At 42.3% G+C, this 27,697-nt stretch overlaps 1 protein-coding gene and 1 long non-coding RNA gene across 9 annotated transcripts in view; one reads left to right on the top strand and one right to left on the bottom strand.

Moving 5' to 3' along the window:
• The first annotated feature begins 2,202 nt into the window (after nucleotides 1–2,202).
• LOC118350177 (uncharacterized) lies at nucleotides 2,203–27,044 on the top strand. Its single transcript, XR_004803488.2, has 2 exons — nucleotides 2,203–2,558; nucleotides 26,243–27,044. It is a non-coding gene; the product is annotated as an uncharacterized LOC118350177 (long non-coding RNA).
• The window catches only part of GRAMD2B (GRAM domain containing 2B), a 110,455-nt gene continuing 97,650 nt past the window's right edge, over nucleotides 14,893–27,697 (bottom strand). For 5 of the 8 annotated variants that reach the window (XM_049116012.1, XM_049116015.1, XM_049116013.1 and 2 more), the window contains 5 exons: nucleotides 25,346–25,457; nucleotides 24,658–24,780; nucleotides 23,803–23,890; nucleotides 22,809–22,910; nucleotides 14,893–16,119 (listed from right to left, as the gene is read on the bottom strand). In XM_049116012.1, the coding sequence (XP_048971969.1) occupies nucleotides 15,843–16,119; nucleotides 22,809–22,910; nucleotides 23,803–23,890; nucleotides 24,658–24,780; nucleotides 25,346–25,457 (702 nt within the window). In that variant the 3' untranslated portion in view covers nucleotides 14,893–15,842. Of the gene's footprint in view, nucleotides 16,120–19,044; nucleotides 19,139–22,808; nucleotides 22,911–23,802; nucleotides 23,891–24,657; nucleotides 24,781–25,345; nucleotides 25,458–27,697 lie in introns of all 8 variants that reach the window. The other 3 variants (XM_025432062.3, XM_035696685.2, XM_025432063.3) reach the window with 1 other exon arrangement.

The following is a 27,697-nucleotide window of genomic DNA, read 5'->3' as shown; positions in this document are numbered from 1 at the left end:
GCCGACGTGCCCCGCCCCGGCCCCTCGGCTCCGCCCGCGCCGCCGCCGGCCCAGGTTGGTGGGGGACGGTCGGGGCCTGCGCCGCCTTCCTTGGAGAAGCGACCCAAGAGGGCAGGCGGGGCCCAGGCAGGGGAGCCGGACGCCTCCGCGCGCCCACCAAGAGGAGGGCAGGGCCGCCTTTCCAGCCCGGTCCCCGAGGCCTGGAGGCGGGAGGCCCGGTCTCGCCCTGGCGGCGGAACCGCGGCCGCGCCCCCCTCGGCGTCCCGCGGCTTGCGGGGGCGCTGCTGGTGCTGAGACCCTGGACACCCTGTTCCCCGCCGTCCGCGGGCGCCTGCGTGCTCGGCCCGTGGGGCGTCCGCCTTTGGCTGGGGTCATGGCCTCGGGGTCCCGGCGTCGAGCCCCGCGGCGGACTCCGCGCCTGGCGGGGAGTCTGCTCTCCCTCCCCCTGCTCGTGCTCCCTTTCTCTGTCGCTCTCAAATAAATACAAAAAAATCTTAGCGAAACAAAAACAAAAAAATCCTGTTTTTGTTCCTCCAGCCTCTCTGCAGGAGAGTGCGCCCATAGGGGGCGCTAGCGAGAGCGCCGAGGCTGGAAGGAGGAAGCCCCTGCTCCTGAGTGTTCAATTTGCCAACATACAGCCTAACACCCAGTGCTCATCCCGCCAAGTGCCCCCCTAGTGCCCGTCACCCAGTCACCCCCACCATCCTCCCCTTCCACCACCCCTTGTTCGTTTCCCAGAGTTAGGAGTCTCTCATGTCCTGTCTCCCTGATTTTCCCCACTCATTTTCTCTCCTTTCCCCTTTATTCCCTTTCACTATTTATTATATTCCCCAAATGCATGAGACCATACACTGTTTGTCCTTCTCCGATTGACTGACTTCACTCAGCGTAATACCCTCCAGTTCCATCCACGTCGGAGCAAATGGTGGGTGTTTGTCGTTTCTAATGGCTGAGGAATATTTCACAGAGGAAGACCCAGACATGGCCAACAGGCACATGGGAAAATGCTCCGCATCACTGGCCATCAGGGAAATACAAATCAAAACCACAATGAGATACCACCTCACACCAGTGAGAATGGGGAAAATTAACAAGGCAGGAAACAACAAATGTTGGAGAGGATGTGGAGAAAGGGGAACCCTCTTGCACTGTCGGTGGGAAAGTGAACTGGTACAGCCACTCTGGAAAACTGTGTGGAGGTTCCTCAAAGAGTTAAAAATATACCTGCCCTACGACCCAGCAATTGCACTGTTGGGGATTTACCCCAAAGATACAGATGCAGTGAAATGCCGGGACACCTGCACCCCGATGTTTCTAGCAGCAATGGCCACAAGAGCCAAACTGTGGAAGGAGCCTCGGTGTCCATCCAAAGATGATGGATAAAGAAGATGTGATACAGGGCAGCCCTGGTGGCGCAGCCGTTTAGCGCTGCCTGCAGCCCGAGGTGTGATCCTGGAGACCCGGGATCGAGTCCCATGTGGGGCTCCCCGCATGGAGCCTGCTTCTCCCTCTGCCTGTGTCTCTGCCTCTCTCTCTCTCTGAATAAATAAATAGATCTTAAAAAAAAAAAAAAAAAGATGTGGTATATGAGACCTTGACTTCTCACCATGCCAGGAGCACCTGGTTCTCATGCCCACACCCTGACAGTGCCGGGTGATTTCTGCAGCAGCCACGGGATCCACTTTGCACTTGCACGACCAGCCTGACTGTGCCCCTCTGGGACAGGAGCGCCCCCCATGTGCCCCTTCCTCAGGAGGCTGGCTGCCCTGGCTCCCTGGAGCCCCTCCTGGGCGTCCCAGCTTTACACTCTCAGCCACTCTTCTCTCGTTCCCCAAAGCCATAGTTGGCCACCCGCGTGCTGTCTTCATGTTCCGTTACCAAGTTGACTGTTCTTCCAACCAGCCTCATAGCCCTCGGGGTAGGATGTTGTGCAGTGTGGGACGTTCATTTCTGTGCAAGATGGAGATTTGCAAAGAAGTGGAGGAGATGAGATTTGACTTCCCATCAGTGTCAAAAGTTGAGCAATAGCCGAAGTAAAACCAACGAATCACTAAAGTGTTTATAAGGAAAAGTTTATTGTGCATCCACCAAAAAGGCCGTTTGGAAACCTGGAGCGCTCAGACCAAACCTGGAATGAGGGTCAGGTGTGTATTGTTGTAAAGTATCTAGAGTTCTATAGTGAGAAGGCCGAGCGGGTTTATTCTTCACAGTGGTTGGTTGTAATAGTAGAGTTTTCATAAGTGAGAGGGGAATTGGTCAGTGGTCACCTCTTCCCAACCTTGGGAAACAGTTCAAGTTTTGCTTATGATTTTTCAGAGGCATATCCAAGAAATGACCCAGGTGAAGTCACTCTTGCAAAATAAGCTCAGTTAAACATTGCTTGCATGACTAAACTGGTTTTGTTGACTCAGAATTTTCAGGGCTGGTCTCAATTTGTTTTTTATTTTAACACTTGAAACAACCAAATAATGCTGACAAATCCTATGAACAATGGTTTTAAGACTCTGGAAATCAGGTTATGAAGAACAGTCATGCCTGAGAGAAGGGAGAGAATGCAGGTGAGTCCTACAATTGCTCCGGCTGACTGCCTGGAGAGAGTTTTCAGGCTGTGGTGGAGGGAGGGGAACCTAGGCAGAAATGAGCTGCCGAAATGGATCTGGGAGTCAGCCCAGGGGGCTAGAGTTCGCAGAGTGGAGCCCTGGTGGGAAGAGAATCTGACTCTCTTTTTAAAGATTTTATTTATTCATGAGAGATACAGAGAAAGAAGCAGAGACACAGGCAGAGGGAGAAGCAGGCTTCCTCTGGGAAGCCCAGTGTGAGACTCGATCCCAGGACCCTGAGATCACACCCTGAACCAGAGGCAGACACTCAACCACTGAGCCACCCAGGTGCTCCAAGAGACTCTTTCTTTAAAAGACATTAAGAGAAGCAAAAGAGAAACCACAGTCTGGAAGAAAGTATTTGTAAATCATGTATCCCATAAAGGACTTGAATCCAAAATATGTAATGATACTTCAAAACTCAATAAGAAAATGGTTCTATAAAAACAGACAAAGGTTTTGAACAGACTCTTCACCAAGAAAGATGCACAGATGGTGTCAAATAACACATGAAAAGATGAACATCTGTTGTCATTAGGAGAATGCATATCAGAGCTGCAATGAGGTGCCACAGTACACTGATATTAGAAAGTCTGCAGTTTTATTTATTTATTTTTAAATGTATTTTATTTATTTTTAAAGATTTTATTTATTTATTCATGAGAGACAGAGAGAGAGAGAGAGAGAGGCTGAGACGGGGCAGAGGGAGAAACAGGCTCCATGCAGGGAGCCTGATGTGGGACTTGATCCGGGGTCTCCAGGATCAGGCCCTGGGCTAAAGGTGGCGTTAAACCGCTGAGCCACCTGGGCTGCCCTAAGTCTGCAGTTTTAAAGACGGATTATGTCAAGTGTTGGTGAGGATGTAGAGGAATTGGCCCTTTCATACGCTGCTGGTGGGAATGTCAAATAGAATGCTTTGGAAAAAGTTTGGCAGTTTCTTCACAAATGAAGCATATACCTTCTGTATGACCCAGCCATTCCACTGCCAGGTGCTTACTCAAGAGAAATAAAGTATTTGTCTATACAGAGGATGGTACAGGAATATTCATAGCAGTTTTGTTGGTAATAAACAAAAACTAGAAACAACCCAAATAGTCCATCCACAGGCTGATAAATAAACAATAGGTGGTGCATACATAATACCGATATTATTCAGCAATAAAAGAATGGATTATTGGGCAGCCCAGGTGACTCAGCGGTTTAGGGCCGCCTTTAGCCCAGGACCTGATCCTGAAGTACCGGGATCGAGTCCCACGTCGGCTCCCTGCATGGAGCCTGCTTCTCCCTCTGCCTGTGTCTCTGCCTCCCTCTCTCTCTCTCTGTGTCTCATGAATAAATAACAAAAATCTTTTTAAAAAAATGGATTATTGAAACACGCAAAAAGTTGATAAATGTTAAAATATTCTGAATGAAAGAATACAGACAAAAGAGTACATACAGTATGGTTCACTTATAAAATTCTAGAAAATACAAACATACATTGAGACAGAAAACCAATCTGTGGGTACTTGGGGATGGGTGTTGTAGAGAGGGCACAACAGAGGGATTGCAGAGGAATTACTTTTAAGGGTGATGGATATGTCTATTATCTTTATTGTTGTGATGGTTTTACAAGTATATACTTATGTCAAAACTTAAATTCTTGGGATCCCTGGGTGGCACAGCGGTTTAGCGCCTGCCTTTGGCCCAGGGCGCGATCCTGGAGACCCGGGATCGAATCCCACGTCGGGCTCCCGGTGCATGGAGCCTGCTTCTCCCTCTGCCTGTGTCTCTGCCTCTCTCTCTCTCTCTCTCTCTCTCTCTGTGTGACTATCATAAATAAATAAAAATTAAAAAACTTAAATTCTACACTTCAAACATGCATAGTTTACTGTATGTAAATTATACCTCAATCAAGGTATTAAAAATTAGAAATAAATTGGAGTGTTGTGACCGTGATTCTAGTTAGATAAAACTGCACCCACATTCCTTGTGGCAGCAAACAAACCTGTTTATTTCCTGCTTCTACTACCTTGGACTACACTCTGACTAGGGTAGCTCACCCTGAGGGCAAGGGTCTCTCCAGCTCTAGGTCCTGGGAAAGAATTTTGTTACTTCCTCCTGTGGCCCATGTATGTGCAGACAACAAGGAATAGAGTCCACACTCATAATCTGTAAATGGAAAAATTGCAAAGGAGTATTGGGATCACTGCCTGGCCAGGGCACAAGAGTGAGGGAGGGCAAAAGCCTACATAGCTTACTTAGGTCGGGATTAATGGTCTTCTATCATCCCATTATCATATGGGGAGGGGAAATGAAAATAAATAGATGGTTGTATGTATGTACCTGTAGCTTAAGGACAATTAGAAACAGAATGGGGAAAATGCATAATTGTAGCTTTCTGGAGACAGAAGCAGGCATACTAACATGTCACCAGATCAGTGCAGGGGCAGAAGGACAGAGGGATGCTTCCCTGGATGACATACTGTCACTTTGTGTCTCAGAAGGCTTTTTATTTTTATTTTTATTTTTTAAAGATTTTATTTATTCATTCATGAGAGACGCACAGAGAGAGGCAGAGACATAGGCAGAGGGAGAAGCAGGCTCCCTGCAAGGAGCCCAATGCGGGACTTGATCCCAGATCCTGGGATCATGCCCTGAGCCGAAGGCTGACTCACGACTGCTGAGCCACCCAGGTGTCCCTCAGAAGCCTTTTTTTTTTTTTTTTTAAGATTTTGTTTATTTATTCATGAGAGGCCCAGAAAGAGAGGCAGAGACCCAGGCAGAGGGAGGATAAGCAGGCCCCATGCAAGCAGCCCGATGCGGGACTCAATCCTGGGAATCTGGGATCAGGCCCTGAGCCAAAGGCAGATGCCAAGTGCTGAGCCACCAGCTTCCCTAGAAGGCTTTTTATAATCAATTCCAGAAAGAACAGTGAAAATGACTTTCTGGAGGAATTTTTATTTTTTATTTTATTTTTTTGGAGGAACTTTTTTTTAAAACAATTGACAGTTTTATTTTCACATTTCACAATACAAATGAAAATTTCCTCTTTTTTTTTTTTTTTTTTTTTGGTTCCCTACTCCCCTGCAAAAACTATTTTCTCTTTTTGATAGGAAGGGGGAGCAAGCATTCCTTGTCATGCTGTTAGAAAACACCCAGAGTCACAGCACCATGCCCTCCTGGTGAAGTAGAATAAGTAAATGTAAAATGAATATAAAGAGGTTCCTGTCTCTCCCTATCTGTCTGGTGAAGTCATTCCTGGCCAAGTGGGCACCATCATGGGATGGGCAGGAAGTCTCATCACTGGGGGCCCAGGTATCACTGGCATGTGGCCTCCCACAGGTGGCCTCATTCCAGGAGCAGGTCCCATTGGGATTATCCCAGGAGGAGGAGGAGAAGGAGGGCCCATCATATGGGGCTCTGGCATCATAACAGGGTGAGGAGGACTCGGGAGATTTGGGGGAGATGGGATCATCACCCCTGCAGGTGGAGGAGCAGAGAATGGAGTAGGAGGTATCTTGTTGAAATGCAGCAGTGGTTTTGTTGATGAGGCTCTGAGCCTGCTCTTCCATCCGTTTCTGATAGTAGTCTTTTCACATTCTCTTTGTGTGTCTTTCTCATAGATGGAGAGTCATGGGTGAGGTATGTGTCACAGTAGTCACGATAAAACTTAGGCATGTTGCTTTGCAGGCCATTGGCCACTCCCTTTTGGAGGAATTTTAAAAGATTGAAGAAGAATGGGCTCCGTGGTTCACCAAGACCCATTGAGATTGTGGTTTTGTTTATGGCAAGCAAGGGCCATCTTCCCCTCCCATTTTTCATTACCACATACTTGGATTACTGATATAGTAGACTGTGTGTGTGTGTGTGTGTGTGTGTGTGTGTAAAGATAGACTATAAAGTGGTTGGAAACAAATAAGAGAAACTACAAGAATTAGTGACAACAGTTAGGTCTCTGTTTTTATCAAGTTAAGAAAAGCCTTAATATTTAAAAAATTATCTTAATTATCAAATATTAGCAATATTTTAAAAAATTGTTTTTTAATTGACAATTTCAACACCTTAACAAAAACAAGCATTTTCATTACTTTGTATTACCTTCCAAGGATTTGTCCATATGGCTGAATATATTTAGCTAGATGTTGTCATGTAATTTTGCACTCAGATTTTTTTCACTAAATGTTTTGACATCAAACATCTCTTTGCTGCTTTTTAAAATGTTCTTGGAAAAAAGTGTTCTTGGAGGGGGAAAGAAAATACCCTTTGATGAAATGCATTTCCCTGGAAGGTAGAATTAGACCTACCAGGGAGATTAAAAGCAGACATAGCAAATTATGCTGCGCTTATCACGAGTGTAGCTGCCACCTGTCACCACACAAGGGCTTTATAATACCATTGACTTTATTCCCTGTGCTTGGACTTTTTGTCCCTAAACTGAAATCAGAAGTCAGACACTTAATTGACCCAGTCGCCCAGGAGCCCCTCTTTGACATTTAATTATTCTACATTGTGGTGTGGATGCCCTTGAGTTCAACTTGTTTGGAACTTCTTGTGCTTCCTGAACTTGGATGTTTGCATACTTCCCTTGGTTAGGGAAGTTTTTAGCGATTGTTTTTTCAAGAAGCTTTCTTCCCCACTTTTCTTTCTCTCTTCCTTGTGGGATCGCTATAATGCAGATATTTTTTTCCACGATATTCAAGATATGGATGTTATCCAAGATATCCCATCACCTTTCCTCATTAAAAAAAAAAAAAAAAATCTTTTTTCCTTTTGCTCTTCATCTTGGGTCCTTTCCATTACCCTGTCTTCCATTTGCTGATCTGTTCTGTATCTTCTAATCTACTGTTGGTTACACTCTAGTGTACTTTTCCTTTCACTTGTATTCTTCAATTCTGACTGGTTCTTTGCTGTACTTTGTTTCAGTTTCCACTTGAGTTCACCCACTCTTTCTCTAGTCTGGGGAGGATCTTTATAAACCATTACCTTGAACTCTTCATCAGGTAGATTGGTTATCTGTGTTTCATTTAGTTTTTTTTTTTTTTCTTTTCATTTTGAGGTTTTGTTTTGTTTCATTTGGAGCACATTCCTCTTTGTCCTCATTTTGTTTGAATTTCCTTGTTTCTATGAATTAGGTTGAACAACTACTTCTCCTACACTTGAGGGAATGACCCTATGTATGGTCATCCCCTGTGGAGACTGGTCTGGACTGGGAGTCCTGGTGGGATGGCTAGAGCTGAAGTGCTCATGGGCTGGGGCAGTCCAAGGGCTCTCCGTGCAGAGGGCACCTATGCGGGACAGCTTAAGCTAAAGCGGGTACAAACTGGGAGGTCCTGGGGCTCTCTGCTTAGAGGGCACCCTGGAAGTCCCCTGAAGCTGAGTGGGCGTGGGCTGAGTTAGATCCAGGCTCTGTGCTTACGGCATCCTGGGAGGCCAGCTGAAGTTGAGCTGGGTAAAAGCCAGGGTATTCTAGGGTGCCCCAGGCCTCCTGGGAGTGGTCTGGAGCCAAAGTAGTGTGGGGCTGGAGTCTTCTGGGTGCTTTGCACCTGTGTCACCTTGGTGAAAATGTTGGAGATGTAGTGCACACTGACCAGAGGTGTCCTGTCTGATACCACGCTGGGGCTGGTGTGCATTAGGAGCCAAGGGCTCAGTGAGGCTGCAGGCTGATGAGGGTGCCCATCCTCCACTCCTGTTCATGTTATCAGGATAGAGAGAGAACATAAACTGTTGTGCTCACCAGTCCCTTTGGCCCACAGAGAGGTCTAGACCCTCCCCTGCCGTTTGGTAGGGCTCTAGAGCCGGATTTTTTTTTTTTAAGATTTTATTTATTTATTCATGAGAGACACACAGAGAGAGGCAGAGATATAGGCAGAGGGAGAATCAGGCTCCTGTGGGTAGCCCAATGCAGGACTCCATCCCAGGACCCTGAGATCACAACTTGAGCTGAAGGCAGACGCTCAACCACTGAGTCACACAGGCACCCTAGTACCCTAGTGCTGGATCTTTTATAGTTGCTCTTATAATATGTGGCTTTTTTCTCCATCCTCCAAGGCAGGTGAATCTGCTCAGGTCCCTCAGCACTATCCCTCCCCACTGCAGTTTGGATCATCAGGATCATCAGGGGTGGGTTGCCCTTGTAACTGTGTCCTCATCCCTCTTCCCATTCTTTTTTTTTTTTTAATTTTTTTTTTTAATTTATGATAGTCACAGAGAGAGAGAGAGAGAGAGAGAGAGAGACAGAGACAGAGGCAGAGGAAGAAGCAGAAGCAGGCTCCATGCACCGGGAGCCCGATGTGGGATTCGATCCCGGGTCTCCAGGATCGCGCCCTGGGCCAAAGGCAGGCGCCAAACCGCTGCGCCACCCAGGGATCCCTCTTCCCATTCTTTATATGGTTTTTCTGTCTTTTGATGTGTGGAAGCTGTTCAGTCAGCACTTAGCTCTTCAGGAGAAACTGATCTATAAATAGGTATAGATTTATACCTCCATGGTGGAGATGAGTTCAGGGTGTTCCTCCACTGCCTTCTTGGATTGGAACTCCCAAGAATTCATCTTTTATGGAATAATACACATATTTAATGGAATAATAGATATTTAATATCCTATAGTAATATTTCATTGTATATGTACACTGCATTTTCTTTATCTATTCATCTCTATCATTTTCTTTATTCTATTCGGTTGTTTACATATCTTGGCTATTGTGAATAATGCTGCAATGTCCCATTAACATGGGAGTGCATATATATATTTTTTTGAGTTAGTGTTTTTGCATATTATTGGATAAATATACAGAAGTGGAGTTACTGGATCCTGTAGTAGCTCTTTTTAATTTTTTGAGGAACCTTCATATTTTTTTCTATAGTGATTGCACCAGTCTACACTGTCACCACCAGTGCAGAAGGGTTCCCTCTTCTCCATGTCCTAGCCAGTATTTGCAATTTCTTGTCCTTTTGATAGTAGCCATTCTAACAGGTGAAGGGGATATCTCATTGTAATATTGATTTGCATTTACCTAATGATTAGTGAAACTGAGAATCTTTTCACCTGTTGGTCATCTATATGTCTTTGGAAAAATATCTGTTCAATTCTTTATTTTGGATATTAATCCCTTCTCAGATACATGATCTGCAAATATTTTCCCTTATTCAGTATGTTGCCTTTCCATTTTGTTGATGGTTTCCTTTGCTGTATAGAAGCTTTTTAGTTTGATGGGGTATCAATTGTTTATCTTTTATGGTATTTGTTTTTGATGTCAGATCTTAAAAATCATCACTAAGACCAATGTCAAGGAGCATACTACTATGTTTTCTTCTAGAAATTTTATGACTTCAGGTCCTACATTCAAATCTTCAGTCAGTCATGTACAGTGCAAGCTGGAGGTCCATTTCCATTCTTTTGCATGTGGCTGTCCAGCCTTTCTAATACCATTTATTGAAAACACTGTGCTTTTTTGATGATAGATTTTTGGCTCCTTTGTCATAGATTAATTGACCATATATGCATGGGTTTATTTCTGGGCTCTTTTTTTTTTCTTTTCCATTCATCTGTATGTCTGTTTTTATTCCCAAACCATACTGTATTGATTACTATAGTTTCATAATATAGTTTGAAATCAAGGAGCATGATGCTTCCATCTTTGTTCTTTCTCAGGATGCTTTGTTTGGCTATTTAGTTTGTTTTGTGATTCCGTGCAAATATTAGGGTTGTTCTATTTCTGTGAAAAATGGCATTGGAATTTTGATGAGGATTGCATTGCATCTATAGATTGCTTTGGTAAGGCTTAGCATTTGGAAAAAACAAAGAATGGTAAGAACTCAGTGGTCAATGATGCTTCATTTAATGTCTCTAATTTTTTGGTTTAGCCGAGAACTGGTAATATTATCATTATTAGTAGGGGTAGGTTTAAAACAAGCACATAGGGGATCCCTGGGTGGCGCAGTGGTTTGGTCCCTGCCTTTGGCCCAGGGCGCGATCCTGGAGACCCGGGATCAAATCCCACATCGGGCTCCCGGTGCATGGAGCCTGCTTCTCCCTCTGCCTGTGTCTCTGCCTCTCTCTCTCTCTGTGTGACATCATAAATAAATAAACATTTTTAAAAAATAAATAAATAAAACAAGCACATAGGGCAGCCCTGGTGGCGCTGCGGTTTGGCGCCGCCTGCAGCCTAGGGTGTGATCCTGGAGACCCGGATCGAGTCCCACATTGGGCTCCCTGCATGGATCCTGCTTCTCCCTCTCCCTCTCCCTCTGCCTGTGTCTCTGCCTCTCTCTCTGTGTCTATGAATAAATAAATAAAATCTTTTTAAAAATAAAAAAAAATAAAACAAGCACATAAAAGGAATATACCACTGGGTTCCTTTGTGAGAAGATTAGGTATGGATCCCAAATGACAGCATAACTATTACCAGTGTGTGGAATTTTAACTTAAAAAAAATGCTTGAGGGGCTCCCTGGATGGCTCACGGTTTAGCACCTGCCTTCAGCCCAGGGCGTGATCCTGGGGTCCCGGGGTCAGGTTCCACTTTGGGCTCCCTGTGTGGAGCCTGCTTCTCCCTCTGCCTGTGTCTTTGCCTCTCTCTCTTTCTGTGTCTCTCATGAATAAATAAATAAAAGCCTTAAAAAAATGCTTGAGGGGTGCATGTCTGGCTCAGTCAGTGGAGCATGTGATTGTTGATCTTAGAGTTGTGAGTTCAGGCCCCACACTGGGTGTATTTTCACTTAAAAATAAAATCGTAAAAAAATGTTTGAGAGTAAAGCCACCTGGAGTTTCTACAACATGTTAGTGTCCATGACTTTAGATCACCAGAAAGAAACAGATAAACAAAGAGAGCATCACCTGAATTTCACTATGACGATACATAAAACAAAAGCACATAAGAGAAAATTCACATTTAAGTTGGAAATTTTTCAATTTGATCCCAAGAATTTATGAATTAGGATGAGTCATGGAAGACAAAAAATAAAATGTGTCTGGCTGGCTTAGAGGAGCATGAGACTCTTGATCTCAGGGTCATAAGTCTGAGCCCTACCTTGAGTGTAGAGATTACTTTAAAATCTTAAAGAGGAGTTTGGGATAGTTTCAAAGAATTCATAAATGAATACCTGGGAAATGCCTTGGAGTATGCCAGAGTCTATAGGAAGATATCTTAAATATTCACAAAGCTTGAGAGGTCAATAATAATAGCATTTCTAGTTTATGTGAGACTGATGATTTCCATTCATCCAAATAGTATATATTTCATTCTAGATGAAATATTAAGATGCACAGAAATAGACTTATAACCAGTTAATCTCTTTTTAAGTTTTTTCTGTCTGATTCTAGAAAGATAATGCTAAGGTTTTATTATTTTAAGATTTTATTCATTTATTCATGAAAGACAGAGAGGCAGAGACACAGGCAGAGGGAAAAGCAGGTTCCCTGTGGGGAGCCTGATGCGGGACTCGATCCCAGGATCCCAGGATCACGCCCTGAGCCAAAAGCAGATGCTCAACCACTGAGCCACCCAGATTCCTCAATACTAAATTTTTAAAGGGTATGTATGGTGGACATTTGCTGTTATTTTAACCACTCAACATCTGAAACCCCTTCTTACTTTAGAATTCTCTACTTTTTTATCTAGGTGGTAGAGGGTGAAAAATCCCAGATGCTTGCTTCCTCATGCTTCTTTGGAGTTAATATGCAGGCGTATGACCTGGGCAGCATCATTCAGATCCGTTTGTACCAGATTTAGACTTAGGAGCTACTAACAAAAAATAAAACAAGTGAATCTTACCCAGAGCAAAAATAGTCACTACATTTAGAAATGATAATGTGCTTTCTCTCTCTTTGGGAAAAACTGTAGTGGATGTTGGAAAAGCTATTTAAAAAGTCACTACTGGCACAGAACTAGTGGCAGTGTTACTGGGCAAGAGTGGACACAAATTGTAGGATGTGATTCCCTGAGAGCCACTTAATATTTTTAATTAACTTCTCTAATTAAAAATAGGTAGTAAAAAAAAAATAGGTAGTAACTGCTCATTGTACCAAATTTAGAGAATATAGAAAAGGTCAATGAGTGTTTGTTTCCATATGTATATGTGTATATACACACATATGGAGGAATTTTTTCATAAAATTGGGATATTATATATAGTTTTGTGCCTCCCTTTAAAAATTTTATTTATATTTTTAAAAGATTTTATTCATTCATTCAGGAGAGACAGAGAGAGGCAGAGACACAGGCAGAGGGAGAAGCAGGCTCCCCGGGAGGAGCCTGATGCGGCACTCGATCCCGGGACTCCAGGATCATGTCCTGGGCTGATGGGCCGAAGGCAGGCGCTAAACCACTGAGCTACCCAGGGATCCCTGTGCCTCCTTTTTTTAATGGTGTTTTTATACCATCCTTTGACAACACAGGTTCTAGTTATATCATTTAATTGTTCTGTTACTGAATATTTAGAATCTCTACTATTTGTCATAATTCTTCAAAGGATATTCTTGCATATATATATATTAGACTTGATCTCTGCTTACTTCTTCGGGATAAAGTCTTAGCAGATTACTATTAATTCATGAAATATCAGACTTTTTATTTATTTTAAAGTGTCCTCTTTAACCTTCATCACCTATGTCACCTATCCTCCCTACCCTCTGGTACCCCAAGTTTGTTCTCTATCGTTGAGTCTTTTGCTTGATTTGCTTTTTTTTCTCTTCGCTCCTTTATTTCTTAAATTCCACATGAGTGATATCACACGGTGTTTGTCCTTCTCTCACTTATTTCACATCACGAATTACTCTCTAGCTCCATCCATGTCATCGCAAATGGCAAGATTTCATTCTTTATGGCTGAATAATATTCCATTGTTACATCATTGTGTGATATCTATCACTTCATCATTCATCTGTCAATGAACACTTAGGTTGCTGCCATAATTTGGCTATTGTAAATAATGCAGTTACAATAGGGATGCATGTATCCCTTTGAATTAGTGTTTTTGTATTTTGGGGGTAAATACCCAGTAACGTGATTCCTGAATCATTAGTTGTGTTTTTAGCTTTTTGAGGAATCTCCATACTGTTTTCCATAGTAGCTGCACCATTTTTTAAAAAAATATTTTATTTATTTATTCATGAGCGACAGAGAGGCAGAGACCTAGGCAGAGGGAGAAGCAGCCTCCTTGCAGGGACCTGGATATGGGACTCAATCCCAGGACCTGGGGATCACGACCTAAGGTGAAGGCAGATGCTCAACCTGCCATCCCGGTTTACTTTTCCACCAACAGTGCAGGAGGGTTTTTTTTCTCCACATCCTCACCAACACTTGTTTCCAGTGTTTTTGATTTTAGCCATTCTGACAGGTATGAGGCGATAACTCATTGTAGTTTTGATTTGCATTTCCCTGATGAGTGATGCTGAGCATCTTTTCATGTGTCTGTTGGCCATCTGGATGTGTTCTTTGGAGAAAGGTCTGTTCATGTCTTCTGACCATTTGTTTTTTGGGTACATAAGTACTTTTTATATTTTAGATACTTTATTGGATGTGTAACTTGCAAAAGCTTCTATTCTGAATGTTGTCTTTTAGTTTTGTTTCCTTCACTGAGAAATTTGAACCTTTTAAAGCTTTTCATATACTGGAAAATTTCACTGTATAGGTGGCTTACCCATTCTGGATTCCCTAATGGGTTTTGACTATACCCGCGTGGAACTTTTATGATACTGGTATGCCAGACATGAAGACATTTCTAAAAGTAACGAATATGGTCCTTGTTATGAGAACGTACTACTTGCATGACACAGTATGTGCTCTAGAGACACATTTGATCCTCCCAACATTTCTATGGGTACTTCTTGTCACATAAATAAAATGGGAGAAAAATAGCCAAAAATCCTCAGGTCATACAGCTCATAAAATGTGGACCCAGGAATAAAGCCTTTGATTTCAGACTTCATTTTTTAAAAAATATTTTATTTTTATTTATTCGTGAGAGACAGAGAGAGAGAGAGAGAGAGAGAGAGAGAGAAGCAGAGACACAGGCAGAGGGAGAAGCAGGCTCCCGGGGGGTGGAGGGGAGCCCGATGCAGGACTCGATTCCAAGACCCTGGGATTACAGGCAGATGCTTAACCATTGAGCCACCCAGGTGCCCCCAGAATTCATTTTATTTTCCCTGTATCAATACAACCCCAGAATTTAAGTAATTTTTGAGTTTTGAAATGAATACTTGGGAGGAAAGATGCATAGGTGAGTGAGTTGGAAGTAGTGGGGAGGAGATGAGAAACAGTTAAAAAGGCATGTTGTCTTAGTTAAAAGGGCTTACAAATGGACAAAACACAGTGTTATTAGAAGGGCATTTTAACCAATGAGTATTTATTAAAAGCCAGGGGGTGCACCAGGCACAGTTCATGTCCAGCAGGCTAACAAATATAAATGATGTAACCAATTCATTTATTAGCTTATCTGATTAAACAAAGTACATTTCATAGAAATGATTATAAAATGCATTGCCAATAGAAACAGTATCATTTATATTACAGATTTAAGGTATCTAAATAATTAATAAAAACCAGCCAACCGATATGTTAAATACAAGTTAGCAGACCACCAGTTACTTCTTTAGTCAACAAGAGAGAGAAGCAGGCATTTGTCATGCTAAGAGGCGTTTCAGCATTCCATATGGGCATCCTGTTTCTCAAAACTAAGAGTCCTGTAAACTTAAAAAGTCAGTTTTTCATCCAGTATCAAATCATATTGTACTTTTTGGTTTAAAGAAAGATTAGTTTTGGTTTCAGAGTAAGTTTAATTTAATACTTAAGTTGCATGTGTCACAGATTCTGGATCTGGGGTGGGTGTGATGATCAGTCCAATTTAGTATTAGTTATAGGAACACAACAAAACATAAACAGGGTATTTTTAATCTGCTCTGTGATATTCTTGCCCGTACTCATTTGAGAAGATACATAGGGTGATTTAAAGCACAAGAGAACAGCAGAAGGGGCAGGAAAGAAAAAAAAATGCTGCTGGTGTTGTCAGAGGCAAGTCTGTTTTGGAGAGTCATGGCTAATTCTCGAAAGGACAGTATCCAGTTTTTGGCATGAGATCTATCCCTTAGTTCGAAGATTGGTTCGGGGGTGGGTGTAAAGGAGAGAAAAGTAGCATGGAAAGGACTAAAAATGCATGGAGTGGAGTGTGTTTGCTGACACAGTCATGATGACTGTGGAAACCACAATCATCCGAGAGAGTGTCCACCAGACCCTTCCTGAGACTTCCAGAGATGGGTCTGTTTTCTTCAGGCAGCAGCACTGAAAACCTCCTCAGAGTCAGGGTCAATGTTTATTGCACAGGAACCAGAATTCCTCCCCCTTCCCCCCTTTCCTGAGCTGGAGACCTCCAAGTGCAGACGTGGCTGGGGATGCCCATTGCTCCTCTGGCCAGCAGGGAGCGCGCCACAACAATGTCCAGGGGAGCACCTTCTCTTCAAAGGGAAGCACGAGGTATCATGTTGGTCTGAACCATCCAGTCTGTCAGTCACCATTCTCAAGCAGCTTCTGTAGGTTGTTTTGTATCTTGAAAGAATGAGAGAGAAGTTCCTGTCATTAAATAGAATGGAGTATATCAAGGACCTGTTTGCCATGACCTAGATAATGTTTGACATTTTTTTTTTTTTAAGATTTTATTTATTCATGAGAGACACACAGAGAGAGGCAGAGACATAGGCAGAGGGAGAAGCAGGCTCCCTGCAGGGAGTCCAATGTGGGACTCAATCCCAGGAGCCTGGGATCATGACCTGAGCCCAAAGCAAAGGCTCTACCACTGAGCCACCTAGGTTGCCCGAGATTCATCTCTTCTTTGAATAAAAGCTACCCCCCAGGTTTTAAATCAGGCAAATGCTTCTTAGTGGAATCAAACTCTGCTGATAATCCACTTTAAAATGAAAAAAAAAAAAAGGGGGGGGGGGCTAAAAAAGACAGAGTAGCACCAAGATGATAATGTCAGGAGAGACCAAGAGAAATCAGATGGAAGAAAAAGAACAAAAGCCCTGGCAACACCAAGTGTGACCTAAATGCAGAGATAATGGGAAACTGATCCTTACAGAGCCTGTGTGTCATGTGGTGTCTGATTCAAATCATCAATGTTTAACACTCCTACTAGATATTACACATTTCCCAGAAGACTGAATTTCACATGCACAGGGTCCATGACGTATCTTTGGATCTGAAAACTATGATACCGTGTTGGACAATAAAAATGTGCTCAGTAAAAAAAAAAAAAAAAAAAAGAAAAAGAAAAAAAAATGTGCTCAGTAGATGTTTGTTGAGTAAACGAATGTAAAGAATTCTGAGCAAGGAATTTTCAACTGAGCAATACTGTGATGAGTGAGGAACTCCATGGAACAAAAGAAAGATTATATATATATGTATTTTTTTTTTGACGGTGTGAGCATGAGTTGGGGGAGGGGCAGAGGGAGAGGGAGAGAGAATCTCAAGTAGACTCCCTGCTGAGTATGGAGCCCAATGCAGGGTTTGAACTCACAACTCTGAGATCACTACCTGAGCTTGAAACCAAGGGTTTGATGCTCAACAGACTGAGCCACCCAGGGGCTCCAGACTTTGTAGAAAAAGCCTATGATTTCCCTCAGGCACAGAGGGTTGGCAAAGAGGAAAGGATCTAATATGTGTATGCCAATGAGTAAGGGCCAGGTGGGGCCAGGTAGGGAGAGAGAGATACGGGACTATGTGATCAGGCTCACAGATATTCCCAAAATACTGAGATGTAAGGAAACCAGAGGTAAGGGAATAGACTAGGCCACCTGGCCCCCAGATGTTAGGGAGTATTTTTCTTTGGTGGCTACAGTGTAATCACAGAAAATGACCAGACCACAAAGAAGTAAGTCATTAAGGATGTTATCAAAGATGTATAGAAGCAGAGTGCAACATATAGCTTTTCAGAACTTCAACACAGGCATTTGGGCCCAACTCGACTTTTGACTGCTTCTGCTCAGGGGCTGAGGTTTCTGTTGGTACAGCAGAGCCTCCTCGTCGAGGAGCTGGCCTCCATTGGACACTCAGCCAGGATGTACCAGATGTGGCCAGCTGTCGGCCTGCTGTGGACAGGTTCTCCTGTTTTCTGGCCCTCCTTACAGCATGTGGTACCCTAGGCTAGGCCTGGCGCAAGAGTGGGAAGAAATGCACAAGGGAGTGGTAGGATGGATTCTGTGTGCTTCTGGTCCAAAGAATACCGTTTGCCAGCGTGAACAACCCATTAAATGAACACCACGCCCTTCTCTAGTCTAGCATGGAAGCCAAACGTGTAAGCATTTCATTAAAAGAAAAAAAAATTATCCTCAATTCTCAGCAACTAACATTTTAGAAAAGAAAACACTTCTGGTGGCTACATCAGACCTTCTCTGGGATGATTTTGGATTAAAAAGAGAAAAAAAAATGTTTCCAAGTTCGTCCACAGATTCAATAGGAATTAGATGTCATGCTTGGGTTTAGAACTGAACTCTGGAGATTCCTTTGCTCTCAATACTCGAGTAGTTGAATTCTAAATACCAGTTAGTCTAGCAAAACCAACATAATTGGACTCATTTGTAGTTCACGTGTCTTACCAAGTAAGCATAACTGCACTTAGGGAAAGCCACCAAATACTGGGCATTTGTGGTAGCGGTTTGAACTGAACCCTTCACTTTAAACCTTTCCTTAGGGTTTAGGGCTGAACCAAACTGCCAGATGCAGGAGATAGACTACTGAAAGAAGTTAAGAAATGTTAATTTGGTTTAACTCTGGGCTGTTTCTACTGAGCCCACCTTCTTGCTCACCCTCCTACTGACTTCAAAGAATGACGCAGGCTTAAGGACAGATCTGCTCTAAAATTGCCCTACTGGAAGATACTCTTAGAGGGCAAAGGTCCATCACTGGCTTCACTGGCAGGGCCTCAGGAGACAGATGGTGAGGAGCAGCAAACCTAACTTTGGAGTCAGAGCCAGATCTGCCAACTTTGCGTGTCTCCTCAAGAGTGAGTTACTTTGAAACTTTGACTCTTTCTCTGTTGGACAGAAGAGGGATGTCGACAGAAGAGGGACAGTCGATCTGGCAGGGCTTATAACTGAGACTGAATACAGTATTTCATGTATGGTAACAATCGGCCTGGATGGAGCCAGGCTCACTCTGTGGTCAGGACACTCCCTGCTGTGTCCCTCCACTGAGTCACTTGCCATGGGGCCCTTGTGGGAGAGAGAAATATTTCTAATTAAGGAGGAAAAGCTAAAGACCCATCCACAAGGAGAATGAGATTGAAGCCCATTTCTTGGTGTGGGGGGAAAAAAACCAAACAAACCTCTTTCACGTGTACCATGAAATCCCCTGGCTGGGTTTGGTCACTGAGGCTGCTCCCTTACACCCCAAAAGTGTTTGTGTGTGTAACCCCTGCTCTATGGCAATCCACAGGCACTCTGGCTCCTGCCTCAACACAGGAAATAAATGAGTCACCTTTTCTAATTTGATTATGTTAGCCGTGAGCTCCTGGCAGAGGACTTCCACATTTAATTGTACTTGTGACCCCAGGCCGGATGGTGCTGTCTGTCTGTAGGAACAAAGAGAAAATTTATTGTGGGCAGGGGTGACAAAAGAAGTGGAATGAACATGCTTTACATTTATTTGAACAGAACACTCCGTTAGGATAGTAGAGAGAGAGAGAGAGAGAGAGAGAGAGAGCACGCGCATTTAACTTGCTAGTACCAGAAAGGCTCTGCAGGAATCCCCCCCACCCCTCCAGAATGCATGTATCGCGAAAGCTCGGCGGGAAGCCTCTGAAGCTATTTTTGTTGAAATGTTGGTGTTGTGCCTTGGCTTCCCCATAAAAATCAGGCAATTCTGCTCCAGCACATGGCTTCTTAGACCTCTTGGTAACCTCTGACACCCGCCCTATCTTCACCACAGCAGAAATCTACAACAATTGGTGCTCTTTTCAGCCACAGACTTTTTTATGGGAGGAGGGGCCATTTACACATAGGAACTTTTCAGAATGTGTAGGAAGGTCTTTTAAATTTTTTTAAAGATTTTATTTATTTACTCATGAGAGACACAGAGAGAGAGAGAGAGAGGCAGAGACACAGACAGAGGGAGAAGCAGGCTCCCCGCAGGGAGCCTGACGAAGGACTCGATCCCAGGACCCCAGGATTACGTCCTGGGATGAAGGCAGACCCTCAACCACTGAGCACCCCAGGCGTCCCAAGAATGTGTAGGAAGGTCTTTAATGAAATTGTTCCTGAAGTGTGAGACTTTTGTAGTTCTTTTTTTTGAGACTTGCTATGCCCATGTAACTGTTCTTATAAGCTAACAGATGTATTCAGTGTTTACCATTTGAACTATTTCTGGCATGGGCTCTTCCCCCAGGGCCCACTGGGGTCCTACGCCAGCTAAAACTAGGAAACTCAGAGCTGTCGGTACATTCTCCTGGAGGAGTGGTCTAAAGCTGTTTATCAGATTTTCATGTTAAGGTTAAGAACTGTGGTCTGTGTCCCCTTTCCCTATTTCTTGGTTGTAATTTATTTTTAGCTATTAGGTTTTTTTTTTTCCTTTTAAGGATTTTATTTATTTATTCATGAGAGACACAAAGAAAAGGCAGAGACACAGGCAGAGGGAGAAGCAGGCTCCTTGCATGTGTGACTCGATCCTGGAATTTTGGGATTATGACCTGAGCTGAAAGCAGATGCTCAACTGCTGAGCCACCCAGGCATCCCAGCACTAGGTTTTTATTTATTTTAAAATGTCATTTATTGGGACACCTGGGTGGTTCAGCAGTTGAGCATCTGCCTTCTGCTCAGAATGTGATCCCGGGATCAAGTTCCACATCAGGCTCCTTGCAGGAAGCCTGCTTCTCCCTCTGCCTGTGCCTCTCATGAATAAATAAATGACATTTTATTTTTTTTTTAAAGATTTTATTTGAGAGAGAGAGAGAGCATACGAGCAGGGGGAAGGGCAGAGGGAATCTCATGCTGACTCCCTGCTGAGGGAGGAGTCCAACCTGGGGCTCAATCTCACCACCCTGAGATCATGACCTGAGCCGAAGACAAGAGTGGGATGCTTAACCGACTGAGCTACCCAGGCACCCCAGCCATTTGGTTTTTATATGGCAATAATGGGTCTGATTATTTTACACAGGTACTTGGTAAATGACTGATGATCGACTAAACATTAAAAAAGCAATCAGATGTTTTTCTGTTTACTACTACTAAACACAAATGGTTCTTTCTTTATCCCTGAGCCATACTATCAAAATCTTAAGATTCCAAACAGGAAACTGAATTGGAATCTTTGAGTATTTAGAGGAGGGAACTGAGACCCACAGAACTGAAGGATCAACATGAAATTCTGACCGTGTATAGGCTACAGATGTACCAACAAAGCAGGTAAAAGGAATGAACTGTGACAACTAACCAATCCAGTTACAAGTGTGGGTCTACCTACTGGGCAGTTTTGGCTGGATCACTTTGGAGGAAGAAAGATAGGAAAAGAAGCTTAGGTCCTATGAAAGTTCCTTATGAACATCTTTTTCCCATCAGTCATAAATAATCTTGATTTCTGGTACTTGTTCCTGGGTTGATTATTTAAATAGTAGAATGAATATTCCTTTTGTGCTTGTTAGCAGAGTTTCCGCTTTATCTCCAAGTTAACAAAATGATAATAGGAGGTTCATTTCCTAAAAAATTATGAGGTATATTTAAAAAAAAATCAACCTTGTACATGATAGTGAACTAGGAGGGAATGTTAGATTAGTGTAGACTAAGTATGTTAACATTTTGAACAAGATGGGAGAGAGGAAATAAGGGCAGAGTATAAATCTATTCCAGGCCATTCTTTATGCTTTTGTATAAATGGCTCAAAGGTATATATATATGGTTCAAAAAAACCCTAAATGCCAATAGACATGTAAGCCACAGAACAAGACTTTAAGGTAGTTATTTGAGCATAAAGAGGCCACAGAATGGCATAGTATAATCGTTCTCCAAGTTTAGACCCAGGCTGGCACCATCAACATCATCTGGTAATTTGACAGAAATGCAAATTCTCAGGCCCTCAGATCGAGTACATCAGAAACTCTGGGGATGAGCCCTGCAGTCTGTTTTCATAAGCCATCCAGATGATTCTGAAGCACACTCTAGCCTGATGCAGTTGCTAAGCTGTACATCACAACCAAGCCATTGATAGACTAGAAAGCCTATCCTTGTAGTCATACAGACTTGCATCTGTGTCCTGATTTTATTACAAACTGTAAGACCTTAAATTATTTCTCTAGGTCTCAGTTTCCTCATCTATAAAATGGGAATAAAAGTTATCTTAAAGGGTTATGGTGAACATAAAATGAGAGAAAATTGCATTTGTGCATGTATATATCTATTCTAATGGAGTCTCTAGCATGTGGTACAAACTCTGTAAATGAGTATCTCTACTTTTAAAACTTGGTTAGGCACATGGCTGGCTCAGTCAGAAGACCATTCAACTCTTGATCTCTGGGTCATGAGTTTGAGGCCCACAATGGGTGAAGAGATTATTTAAATAAATAAATGAAAAAAAAATCCACAACCCAAAAGTTTAAAGAAAAAGAACTTGGGTTAAAAGTATGCTTTCTAACATGGATTAATTTATTTTACTTTTTAGGTAATTCATCAAAATCCTCATGTATATGGATTTAAAGAAAAGAGCTTTGTGTGTGAATAGGTTTAATTATGTCAGGAATGTTAAACATGACTGTGATGGAAAAACCTTCACAGATGCATTCAGCTATTACTAGTTACAGAGATCTTCAAAGTGGTCAAGAGTTTCATAAATTAAAAAAAAAGAGTTTCATAAATATATGAATTAATATAAAGAGTTAATACACGCTAAATAAGCTGAGTTACTTGAATTGCTTCTTTGCTATTCATGTCTTCACCCACTGCCATTTTACTAAGATAAACTGGTATATTTTAATAAATGGGCCAAGGTCACAACTGAGTCTTAGGATAATAGAAACGATAATGTATGCTTGTTTCTTGATAAACTAGCAACACTTTAGCAACTCAAGAACTGTTCAGTCAGGGCATTCATTTCTAGGACTCTCCCACCTGCCCCACTACTTCCAACAAAGACCCTTAACCAAACGTCTCATACAGAATGTAACCTCAATTTATGTTTGCTAAGAAGGATGGTAAGCACCAAACATTATACTAGTCTCAGTAGCAAGCAGATGGCACTGCAGGGAATCGTCTTACTCGTGATGAGTGTCCACAATGGAGGTTAGTGACCCCAGCCTCTCTTCCAGAGTATTAATTCTGTATCTCATGTAGAAGGTGGAGATGATTAGTGCGCAGACCCTGGAAAGGGATGAAAGGGAGATTTTCAATAGGTTGATGAACTCACATTCATAAAACAACCAACTGAGAGCCAGTGTTGTACACCGAAGGCAACATATTCCCCAAAATTAACTTGCCAAAGAGACTAGAGAAAGGTCTTTTCTCAATGGGCTGATGCTTGTCACAAAACTTGAGAGCTAGAACAGGATTTAAAATCTGGCCCAGGTTCCTCAACTTACAAACAATGGCCATCCTTCTAGGGTCTCTCAAGGCCATGCCCACAGGGGATTGCCAGCCTCTGCTCCTTTTCCCAGTGGTGCTATGTCCTGTACTAGGAGGGCCTAGCCAGTGAGTGCCCAGTCTTGTTTTCTGGTGACTCACAAATTCCCTTCTTTATCTGGAAACCAAACTGGGCACATCCTCCTGGGTTGTAAGGAACAGCCTAGAACTGGGTCAGCCTATTTTCAGAAAAACAACTGGTTCAGGAATGGAATCTGAGGGGGAATTTTTTTAAAGTCTTTGCCTGAGTTTTCAGTAGAGGGGATGAAGATATTTTAAAGTTGTTTTGGCCTCTGTCCAGAGGACACGGGATAGATGAGAAAATAAACAGTAAAAGGCCAAAGATGCTTCAGCATTCACAGAACAGTTTTCTTATTAATAGTATCCACTCAGAAGTTAGTCCTTTGCTGGAATTGGTACACTGTGGTCTTCCTCCCTTCTATTTATTTAAGTAAGGGGATGTGACCTAAGTATAAGGGAAAAAAATGTTGGACTAGGAGACAAAAACTGTCAAAGGGAAGATTTTGGTCACATTAGAGATAACTGAGATTTACAATGATTCTTGGAAGCGTGAGATTTTTCTTTTAGAGAACTGAACCATTTTAAGTCACTCATAGTAAATACATCTACTTACACAATTGCGTAAAATATAAGAATATGGTGCAGAGTTGTACGTGTCTGAGACTTGACTTTGTGTAAGACTCCAATGGTTTCTGACTGACCTGTTGGGGGAGGAAAAGAGGAACAGGTTTAAAACTACCACACACCTCCCTTATCCAGTAAAGTCCCTATGGGGAAGAGGTACTTGCAAGAGAAAACATTCACTAAAGCCTTCCACGTTAACCAGTACTTGTAATTCCTTCCAACATGTTACATATTTACGGAGAGCATCATCTGTGTCAAGCATTGCACTTGAGTGAATCGTGTACAAAACTCTCATACCAGTATAATTGGTAAACAGTTATTAGAATTAGTAAATAAACAATTCAGTAATTTGAGTTTTATCATCAATTTTTGAATAACAATCTCAAAGTTTTCAAAATAATGGACTTCCAGGAAGGCTATTCACCTTTATATCCCTGATAATAAAGCAGAGAATTGGATACTGTTTGTTGAATGAATACATGAATTAATATGCAAAGAAAAAAGACCTACAGTAGGAAAGGAGGGGAGGGATATGAAAGGCAGTCATAAAGTGAAATATGAGGAGCTTTTATTTATTTTTTTTGAGATTTAATTTCTTTAGAGAGTGAGAGAGAGCACTCATGAGCAGAGAAAGAGGGAGAGAGAGACTCCCAAGTAGACTCTACACCGAGCATGGACCTTGACATGGGGAATGATCCCAGGACCCTGAAATCGTGACATGAGCCAAAACCAAGAGTAGGATGCTCAACCAACTGAGCTGCCCAGGTTCCCCTGAAATAGGCCCTTTAAAAGTTACAAGCAGATGTCTGCCACTGTCCCCTATCCAAGACCTTCTGTTCCTTACCATGTACAGGGAGACTCTTGGCTTTTCCTTCAGGCACTCTATTCACATGGGTATCTGCCCGAGCTGGTTTTGTTTCTCCCTTGGAGACATTCAGAACTGTCTGGGATTCCGTCACATGGAAATCTATCAAGCCAAAAATGGGGCTGGCTAAGTTTCTTCCCAATGCATTTAGAAACACAGGATCAACCACAAAGCAAATCAATCTCACAACATGCATAAAGGCTGAGACTATAAATACATCTTCTCACAAGTTGGTTCCCTGGATAGGTATTGAAATTCAAAGCTTAGGCAAGTAACATAATGATATAAAGACAGTCTGTTCTTAGCCCTCTGACTCATGGGGGCCATTCAGCTATAACAGTGAATAATATGATTGAAGGAAGAGGTAAAAAGAAAAAACATTTTGTGTTTTTTTCTCTTTCAACCATCCTAATATTGTGTCTATTTAAGAGACACATATTGAATGTGTGTAAAGAGAAATGGATATTTACCATGTAAACAATTCCTTTTACCTAAACTTTCAAGCTATCCTTTCTCCAGAGTCCCTTCTCAATTATTAATTGATAATTAGTCCCTTCTTAATGAGTTGACAAGGTGGTTTTGTTGGGTTTTGTTTTTGTTTGACAGGGGTGAGATGAGGATGTTTTGTGGAACATTCTATTTTAGTTGACAAAGAAATGTCTCAGACCTCGGGAGTTCTCAGATTCAGGAGTCTGAGAGCCAGAACTGCTGTATCCTTCCATCTCTTGCCGCCTTTGTCGAACCACTCCATCCAGATCTGAGAATTCATCGTTGAAATCCTGAAAGGAAACAATGAAGTGTACAGAGTTAAATTCCCCTCATTGAACAGACAGGACTCTGTAACTGCCAGCCCTTTCACTTGGGCCTGACCTATAAAATACTGAAAAAGAAGGGAAGATTACTCCATACCACTGGGATTTCCTCAACAGATCAGGGTATCTGGTGACCGAAACGGATTTTTCTGGGCGGTTAGAATTCTGTCAACAGTGGCCAACTTGTTGGAAACAACAAATAACTAGAAAAAAAGTTGAACTGCTGATGATTGCAAACCTTCCACGGTAGAACTGGAGAAATCTCATTAGCACTTTGTAATGAGAAAAAGTGATTGACACAGAAACCTATATGAGAACAAACAGATGCACAGGTATTTTCTACATGCAAAGGTATTCTTTAAATCCGAGTTTTAAAAAAGGTGTTGGAAGTGAAAGGAAAAATGGGTTTAACAAATGAGACACTGAAAGGAAAGTTTTAGCTTCCCCAAACCCCAACCAAATTAAGAGTCTGTACTATCACTTTTGAATTAGAGACAGAGGGTAGAGGGGTGAGCAGTAGGGAAAAAGCAGGGCTCTTTCACTTTATATCCTACTTGTTTCCCCCAAATGCTTAAGAACTGATGGGACTACTGGTGTCATTAAAGTGTCTCTGGGGAAGTTCCAAGTAGGCTGAGATTTTCAGTTAAGTTAGCTGCCAAATGAAGAGACTCCTCGTGTAAGGAAATGACCACCCTTTGGCTTAAACTAGCTATCTTTTGATCATTTCAACAACTCATTTCAATTTCATGCAGGAATTTATAGGGGATAGAAAGTTGAAGAATTCAAGTCTCCTCAATATCATAATTATTGACTGAAGACCTATCATGTATCAGGCAGTTTGCAGAAGCTCCTTGACAACTGCACTTAATCTTCATGGCCACATCATGGGGTTGGTATTTTGCTGGATGAAGAAACTGAGTCACAGCAGGTAAAGAGCTTGTCTGATACCATAACTCAGCTGGGTGGAACCCAGATTTGAAACTCAGTTTGTTGGATTCTAAATCCTATGTGTTGTCTTTTATTTTGTATGACTTCCCATTACTTTTTTGTTCCCCAAGGTATTTTTTTAATTGAGATAAAAGTCATGTAATGTAAGTCATCATTTAAAGCATGCAATTTAGTGGTTTTTAAAATAATCACAATTTTCATGCAGCCATCACCACTGTCTTATTTCAGAACATTTCCACTACCTTCAAAGTGAAACCCTTTACCTGTTAGCAGTTACTCCTAATTTCTCCCTCCCCCATCCCTTGGCAACCACTAATTTTCTGTCTCTATTGATTTATCTCAGACTTTTCATATAAATGGAATTGTACCATATGTGGCCTTTTGTGTCTAGCTTCTTTTGCTTAGCATCATGTTTCCAAGGTTTGTCCATGTTGCATGTGTCAGTATTCCTTCCTTTATATGGTCAAATAATATTCTATTTTATGGACATATCACATTTTATTTACCCATTCTGCAAATGATGGACATTAGGATTGTTTCTACTTTTTTTTTTTTTTTTTTTTGGCTATTATGAACAGTGCAGTTGTGAACATTTTTTTTTTTTTTGTAAGATTTTACCCATTCACCTAAGAGACAGAAAGTATACAGAAACAGAGGGTGGGGATCCCTGGGTGGCGCAGCGGTTTGGCGCCTGCCTTTGGCCCAGGGCGCGATCCTGGAGACCCAAGATCGAATCCCACGTCGGGCTCCCGGTGCATGGAGCCTGCTTCTCCCTCTGCCTGTGTCTCTGCCTCTCTCTCTCTCTCTCTCTCTTTCTGTGACTATCATAAATAAATAAAAATTAAAAAAAAAAAAAAAAGAAACAGAGGGTGAAGCAGACTCCCCACTGAGCAGGGAGCCTGATATGGGGCTCGATCAGGACCCGGAGATCATAACCTGAGCTGAAGGCAGACACTTAAACCAACTAAGCCACCTAGGTGTGCCTGCTGTGAACATTCCTGTAAAACTTTTATATGTTTTCAATTCCTGTATTTTTTAACAGCTCTCAAAACAGATCTGCAGATGTTTAAAGCATGGGCTCTTACTACTGTACCCAGGGTATCCCAATATTTAACAGTAATCAATTTGGAATAATCACCTGAATAAATATGGCTAGGAGTTTCCGGATGACATTATACCATCATAGGTATAAATCTTGTACAAATAGGGGGAACTACTTTCCACTGGAGATTTACTATACAGTCAACAAAGTCTAAAGA

Source organism: Canis lupus, chromosome 11 (assembly GCF_003254725.2).
Source record: "Canis lupus dingo isolate Sandy chromosome 11, ASM325472v2, whole genome shotgun sequence".
In the NCBI taxonomy this organism is placed as follows: Eukaryota; Metazoa; Chordata; class Mammalia; order Carnivora; family Canidae; genus Canis; species Canis lupus.
This window is presented reverse-complemented; position numbering and strand designations above follow the sequence as displayed.